Source organism: Phocoena sinus, chromosome 8, assembly GCF_008692025.1.
Source record: "Phocoena sinus isolate mPhoSin1 chromosome 8, mPhoSin1.pri, whole genome shotgun sequence".
Classification (NCBI taxonomy): domain Eukaryota; kingdom Metazoa; phylum Chordata; class Mammalia; order Artiodactyla; family Phocoenidae; genus Phocoena; species Phocoena sinus.
Window position 1 is genome coordinate 65,609,236 of NC_045770.1, and position 8,152 is coordinate 65,617,387.

Sequence of the window (8,152 nt, forward strand, 5' to 3'; positions counted from 1 at the left end):
CACTTTGATCTTGGACTTTAAGCCTCATAACTGAGAAAATAAATTTCTATGGTTTAAGCTACCCAGCCTATGGCATTCTATTATGGCAGCCCTAGCAGACTAATGTAGGTACTGTCTACAGAAAGTGAACATATACTGGTCTGCAAGGCAGAAATAGAGACACAGATGTAGAGAACAAACATATGGACACCAAGGGTGGAAAGCTGGGGGGGTGGGATGAATTGGGAGATTGGGATTGACATATATACACTAATATGTATAAAATAGATAACTAATAAAAAAAAAGGAACATATGTCAACCCTACGACTCAGTGATTCGACTCTTAGGTATAAATCCAAAAGAAATTAGTACATATGTGCACCAAAAGACATGGACAAGATGTTCACAGCAGCAGTATTCATAATTCTCCCAACATGGCAATAGTCCAACTGTCCATCAACAGTAGACTATATAGTGAAAATGGTATATCCATAAGATGCAATACTACATAGTAACAAAAATGAGCAGATTACAACTACACGTAACAGTAAGGAAGCACTTTACAGATATGATGGAAGAAAGATGCCAACATGAGAAAGCATATACCCTATGATGCTACTTACATAAAATTCAAAATCAAGCAATAATGTTTTTTCTTGACCTGGGTGCTGGTTACATGAGTGTGTTTGCCCTGAAAATTCATTAATCCTGTACACTTATCATTAGTCTATTTTCTGTATATATGTTCTATGTCAATAAAAAGTTTACATAAAAATAGTCACTCATTAAAAATGTCACACCATTGTAATAATGGAGAATGAGTTGCTACACTGTGTGGTGTGAAGGCAGTGCGATCTGCTGACCTGTGACTGACCACTCAGTGATGTCACAGCAGCTTGGCCCACAAAAAGGACAAGGTGGTGGAGATCACAGTGGACAATTGCTGGGAAGTCTCGGCATCGTACACCGGGTGCACACACATCGCGATCTCCTTTAGCTGTGTGTTCAGGCCGGTAACAACTCTTCTAAGCACTAAATTGCAGTTGCACGAATATACGCATCTTCTACACTAAGCTACCTTTTAAAAATCCTTGTACGCTTCTGGAGGTAAGGTAAGTAAACTCTGAAAATGTCAAGTCATAACAGGTCAGTCTATGGCACTCTTGGTCAAGAATTGCCCACTGTACTCTGTTGAACAAACCATTTCTCTTGCCAGTGTCTCAACAGCCTCTTCAGATATCTGAAGCCTAGGCTATGAATGGAGAATTTTGGAGGGATAACTTACTTTCCTGGTAGCTTCCCTTTATTCTCCACCAGAAAGTCAGAGGAGCTAGAAAGGATCTCATGGCTGTATATTTTGGTCCCAGCTATGATCTACTAAAGGGCAGAGCCTGAGGCTGTGAAGTGGCACTTCGAAGGGACTCTGAGACATCAGGGAGCCCGGGGAACTTTGGGTTCCCTCCTGCTAGGGAAAGGCATGGCTGCAAGAGCCAGGGCTGTAATTTACGCACAGTCTCCCCAGCGGAGGCAGGTGTTCCTCTTTAGAGATGCATCGCCTTCCTTGTGCCCCACCCCAGGGGATCCTGGCAACCCAGCACCTGCTCCTTCAGACTCCTTCCAGGCATGGCAGGTATGACTCGCTTTTTTGCTCACGAGGACACTTCCTAATGAAAAGCTCCCAAGGCCTCTGGGCCCAGAGTAGCCATGACAGAGTTTAGCTTTTCCTTCCCCACACCGGACACACACGTGCATGGGGATCTCTCAGAGCACTCACCTGGGGCGTCATCCCGTGGCAGATGTACACGATAGGAATGTTCTCCGTGTCTGGACCCTGATCAAGACACAAATCAGTCTTCAGAGAGTTCTGCAGCTGAACGCCAGAGGAGAGGCGGCCACACCGAAGAGAAAGGAACAGAGAAACAGATGCATTAAATCAGGAGAAACAAGCATTCCACTGAGACAGGCTCTGCTTCCATAATCAATCCGAGGCCCTCTGAATACTATGGAAACCAACAAGCTCCAGCTTTCGCCTTGCATCAGGGTGCTGAGGGAAGACCAGCCCCCTCTGGAGGGGAAGCATTAGGACTCTGTTAAACAGCAAGCTGGGTCTGCGGAGCTGGGATAGTCTAGGTAAAGAGAAAAGATACGCATGCACACACACGAGATGCTACTAGATTTTTCACCCCCTCCTTTTGCACAAGGGTGGCATAATGGCCTTCAGAAGTCCGTGGATAGAAGTCTTTGTTCTTGAGGGTTGGGGGAAGTAGGCAACGTGTCAGCTGTTTGGGGGCCTGGGATATCCTCTAGTACCCGGCCTTCTCTGCTTCCTGCAGATCCAGTAGTGGTTGGCCAGGCCCCAGCGGAGGCCCAGCTGATGAGGGTTCTCCAGAGTGGGAGGTCTGGTGGGAGAATAAGAGAGAAGGGGGCCAGAGTGGGAGCAGGGGAAGAGAGGGGTATCTCTTATCCTCACCTACAAGCACATGGCAATCAACAGAACAAATGTCTGGGTACCATGAACCAATGTCTTCCCACATCTAGGTAGGAAAGCGGATATTCAATGTCCCCTTCCGGCTTAAGCTCACTCTCAGCCTTTGGAAAGGGCAGCTTACGGTCCACATGGTCCTGCTCGCATGCCATAGCTGAGTAGACCGTGGCAGGCACCAACAAACAGCTTAGAATGAATTAACAGTTGTCTTTCTTTCCTCCCCTCTCCTGGTCCTTCTCTTTCTGGAATGTGACTATCTCATGATCCGCTTATTCTGTCCTAGGAGTCCAGATGAGAGACCAGACACCGTGGTCAGTGGGTGCTGGCCACTAGGATGGTGAGGCCATTTAGACTGGGTGTGGTGGATCTGCTGGGCCATGTGCAAGCAGAGGAATCCGGTGTGATCAATGAGGAGATGAGGCAGGAGGCAGATAGGTTTAGAGACAAGAGAGATCATCCTGCCGCCGCTGCAGTTTGAGTGGCTTCCCAGCTCAAGTGCTCATGTCCAGCTGTACTTTAGTTCCTAAGCCCATGACAGAGTTTGTGGTATCTTTACCCACCTAAACTTGAGCTAGCTTCAATAGCTCTTCTTAGCAATCAAAGTACTCTGTTCACAACAGGAGGCTGGAGATCAGAATCCAGGGGGAGACCAGGGCAATGGGCCACAGGTGGGTCATCTATCTGGGGAAGGCCAGAGGTAGACAGCAGCTAAGTTTTCGTAGTCCTGATGGACGTGGCAGGAGTGCAGTGAACCCAGTTAAGGGGTGCGAAATGGAACAGATAACCAGAGGCCCACGTGTGCTCTATGTGACCCCTGTTCTTGACAGGGGACAAGGAACAGAGCCAAAGCGTTTTCTCTCGAGCTCCCTTTCCTTTACTGGGTGATAGCAGCTCAATCTCAAACTTGAAGTTTAGGGGTTCTGCAGAAATATGATCATGTTGTCAGTTCCCTAGGCAGGGCCCCAGAAGCATCGATGCAGCAAATCCTCTATCATAAACCAATTACTTGGCTGGCCTGTGTGGGAGGAGCATAGGCAAATACTCTCTGGACTTCTCCCACAGCCCATGGAGGGGTGGGTGTCACATTTGAAGCCGAACACTGTAATCCATCAGTGAGACCTGCTAACTTCTACTACAAAGAGAAAGTTCCAGAAAGCCCTGATGTCAGACTTGGATCTCCCCTGGATCCCCAAAGCTGGCCTCTGAATGAGGGGTGGGTGGTGCCTTTTGATAAAGTCCTCCTTGGCTCTGTATCATCCACCCCCCATTAAGTAGGTGGTCTGTTGGGGAAGTTGGGAGAGACGGGCTGAGATAGAATCCTGGCTCCAGCTGTGTGGCCTTGGACAAAGCAACATAATTCCTCAACTGTTTCCTTCACTCTCAAATAGGGAATAATACTAGTGCCAACCTCATAGGATTGTGGATTAACTGAAACAATATCTACAAGTACTCAGCACAGGGCCTGACAAATAGCAAATGTGCAATAATTGTTAGCTACTATTATTACCGTTATAACCTTTCTGAAGGCCGTTCAGGGAAACTAGCTTTTATGACTGCATCTATGTGCCAGGTCCCAGGTGAAATGCTTTCCATGCATTATCCCACCTAATTCTCAAAATAACATAGCCAGATCGGTAATACTATCTCTTTTAAGGGTGCAAGAAGTGTGTTACAGTAGGAAGCTCTGCACACCTCTCGGTCCGTCATGCTGTTCCCACTGCATGGACCCTCTGCCCTGGCCTTCTCTTTTCCCTGACTGACTCCTCCTCTTCCTGTGGTCCTCAGCTTCTCTGTCACTCTGGAAGCCTTTCCTGACTCACATCTGGGTGTGAGGCCAACACCTCCATTTCTCTGATTGCAGCACTTAACACGCTGTATTCTTGTCACTTCTCCACTTGCCCGTCTCCTCTATCAGTCACCAGACTAGCTCTCAGGCTTTCTCACAGCCTGCGACGTGGGTCAGCCCTGGCACATATTACACAGTAAGTATGTGTGAATAAATGAAGAAAATGAACAGTGAATGAATGGCATCATAGTTGGACAAATGGCAGAGCTGGAGTCTGTCGGTCTCCGAAGTCCAAGCTCTTTCCATCATGCAAATGGAGACGATCCTGAGACTGTGAAAGACGCCCCATGAAGTGATGTGACTATAACCTTTCAGGTTTTGCAAACTGTCAAGGTCACGTAGTGATTAAGTAGCAAAGCTAATGTTCAGAAGCAGGCATGTCTGTTTCCAGATGCTGCTCCATCTCTACTGTCAGCACCAGAGCTGGGATTATGCAAAGCCATGCCCTCTCCCAGGCCCGGAGCTCGGTGATCCAGGCGGATGCCCATGTCCACACAGCGGGGCCCACAGGCCCTTCAGCCCGCAGGAGGCATTAGTGGGACCTATTACTGGATTAATGAGCAGGGTTATATAGACTTGACAATGGCCTGAGAATCCCAGGGGGTTATTTGACCTGAGCAATGCAGTTTAGGCATGAGTTGGAAGGGAAAAAGAAAAAAAAAAAAAAACAACGTGTCCCTGAGAAGACATCTGGTCTTTCCATTTCAGAATAAAAGTAATCACCAGGAAGAAAGATTCAGCCCCAGAAATCCTCTTGCTCTTGTGCTGCATCCTGCCCTGCCCATTGTCACCTTACTGCCCCCATTAAGAGTTCATTATGCTCCTGGACAAGCAAGAATCTCTCTGCTCACGTAAGAACCTAGCCTGTTGAGGAGGCAGGAGGGAGGGGGGCTGGCTGGGCCCTGAACAGAAGCAGGTAGATGAACATGCAGGGGGTCAGAGACGTCCGCCAGGCCCAGGAACGGCTGACACAGCTCAGCCCTCTGGGATGGCAAGTGGAGGTTTTCCAGCACAACCGAGTGAAAACAGCCCCAGCTGTGGACTCAAACGGATCTGGATCACAACCCTGTATATGCCACTTACTATTTGACCAACCAAAGGTTTCTGGGTGTGGTGGTGAGGAGACTACATGGTAAACCTGCTGTATGTGCTCATAAGATGAGACCCTTTTGCTTGGAAGACAAGAACGCCCTGGGCCAAGACCCAGAATTGCAATGGCTGCGTGCATACACCTCCACTGTTATTGCTTTCCCCGCTTCTCTGGCTGAGTTTGGCTAATACTCTTTAGCTACAGCTGATAGCTTGGTGAGACCATGAATCCAGAAGCTTGCCCTGGCTCCCAGAGGTCTGGGCCAATAGTTTCTCTGGAGCCACAGTAGCTAACTATTCTGTTTGGGCTGGGTTCGACAGTGGCCAAGCAGCACACACAACTTGCTATGGGCTGGGTGTAGGGGTACCAGTAACTGCCGCATCCTCAGGATGGTTCTGGGGAGGTAGATGGGACTGATGGGCACCTCACAGTCCAGTGTGTTTCCACGGTGATGACAGGATCTGGAGCCTCAGGTAACAGCTGGGCGGCGCCAGCTGAGGAGTTTTCTGACATCTGAATTATACCAGCCTGGGAAGTGGAGAGGCAAGAGGCTACTGGGCGGTACTCTCAGGACATGTCAGCCATGCCGTGGGGACTGTTGTGGGAAGATATGACCCCCTCCTACAGGTTGGCCTCCGGGGACAACAGAGGCCCTGCAGGAGGGTGGGAAGGGGGGAGTTCCTGGGACCTTGGCTCTGTCTCCTTTAGAATCCTAGGATGTGAGAGTTGGGAGAACCCCAGGGAAACACTGAGGCCAACCCTTCAGCAAGGATTCTTCTCCTCCCAGGCTGACGTTGTACCCCTAATGTTCCTGCTGAGGCAGGCGTTGAACTCAGTTCTGAGCACAGGTCATCAAAGGAAGAGGCCTCAGTTCTTCCTTCAAATTTTCATCCTGGGATATCTAAAAGGTCTGAAGGGACACTGCAAAGGGAGGAATGACAGTGATATCAGAAGCTGATGTTTCAGATTCAGTTTCACTGTTGATTAACTGCGTGAATATGAGCAAGTCACTTTGCCTCTCTGTCTCCCCATCTGTAACACAGCAGGGGGTGGGGGTAAGGCAGGTGGCCCCAGGAGATAGTTTTGAGGGCTTAACTGTCATAGAAAATCTTTATGTGTTCAGTCAGCAAAAACCAGGTGAGATATCCAAAAATCAATCAGGTATTTAAAATACCTTAAGAGTTGTATGGTCCTGGGGATATTGGAAGAATGGGAGAGTTTATAATGTTCAAAGTATTTTAACCTTAGACACAAAACACATTTATGTATCTGAGGCTTTCTTCTACCCACAAGGACAGTATTATTTTACCACACTTAACATATGAAGAAACTAAGGCCAATAGACATTAAGAGACTTGCCCAGGAAGCGGCTGGGTCAAGAGTGGAACCAGGTCCAAACCCTCTGCTCTGTCCCTCCATCTTGCTGCCTCTGCTGGGGGAACTGCTCGCTGCCAATCAATAAGTGGTACTAAAACATCCCTCAAAATACAGCAAACTCAGGAAGGTTATATTTCCCAGAATGCCTTACCAGGAGGCTCTGTGTGAGTGAAAGACATAGCCCCGTGGGTGGGGGAGGCATGAAGGCTGGTTGGTAGAACTTCAGGCACCCATGCTTGAGGAACAGTGGAGTTTGTTACGTTGTCTTGCAATCTTAACCTGACTTCAGGTTTTTGTTTTATTAAGTGGGATATGCAGGTTTGGGGCCAGAGCTGAATTGCTTAGGACTGTAAAGGAGAGACTAAGCACCTCTCTCAAGGGAATGGAGAGGTTTGGGCTATGAAAGCATAGGCTGCCTCTCACTCAGCTCCAGAAATCAGCCTCTTGTCCACAGGTCTACCACACATCCCATACTGGGGGCCAAGAGGCTCTTCCCCTCCCTGACTCTCCACACCTCTCTCTGGTCCTGCTCTCTGTCTGTGTCTGGGCGAAACCCCGAGGGGCGAGCTCCTTACCACCCCATAGGCAATGATGTCTGAGTACATCCTCATCTCTGGGTACACGCTGACCAGGTACCACCGGAAGGTCTTGCACTGCAGCTGTTTTCTCAGAGCCTTCCTTGCAGTGATGTCCCCGATGTCAATTCCTGAGTCCTGCACAGGATGCAAACACAGAGATTCAGCCACCACCAGGGCACAGCTTTTCCCTGAACCTCCCCAACCATGGTTCTGGAGACTGTCTGGTGAAGGGACAACCTGGGAATATAACTCATGCACTTCCCAACGTGTGCCTTGGCCCCATAACCGTCCCCGTTTGGTCTGTGAAACATCAGATCAGCACTGATGGGGACTGTCATCAAAGGCCATTGAAAATAAAGATGCAAATCCTTAAAAATTACTAAAAGAAAAAAAAGCTGTAGTCTTTGTATAAGTGAAAGAAATGGGAAGAATACAGTCTGATTAAGGTTTTCTCTCCCTCAAGAGATAAGATGAGAGATTCTGAACCGCTAGGGGAGAGGAAGAGAGAAGGGAAAGAGTTGAAGATGGAATAATGCTAATTACATTACTATTCCTAAGGATCATGGCAACTAAGTCTTACATAACACAATGTGTCAGGCTGTGCTCTGCATGAGATAGGCACATATACTTATATTTTACTTATATTAAATTTATGTACATGGTCCCATTTAAACCTATGAGGGAGTACAATATAATCCTCATTTTACAGATGAAGAGTTGAGACAAAGGGAGGTTCAGTGACCTCCTGGGTGACTTGCCCAGAGTCTCACAGCTAATAAGTGGTGGACCTGAGAGT

At 48.1% G+C, this 8,152-nt stretch overlaps 1 protein-coding gene across 3 annotated transcripts in view; it reads right to left on the reverse strand.

Moving 5' to 3' along the window:
• The window catches only part of GALNT18 (polypeptide N-acetylgalactosaminyltransferase 18), a 353,141-nt gene that overhangs the window by 57,692 nt on the left and 287,297 nt on the right, over positions 1–8,152 (reverse strand). For all 3 annotated transcript variants that reach the window (XR_004351151.1, XM_032640889.1, XM_032640890.1), the window contains exons 8-9: positions 7,354–7,491; positions 1,755–1,850 (exon numbers count right to left, since the gene is read on the reverse strand). Coding sequence is in view for 2 of the 3 variants with exons in the window: in XM_032640889.1 (XP_032496780.1) it covers positions 1,755–1,850; positions 7,354–7,491 (234 nt within the window). In the remaining variant the exon portion in view is untranslated. The remainder of the gene's footprint in view (positions 1–1,754; positions 1,851–7,353; positions 7,492–8,152) is intronic.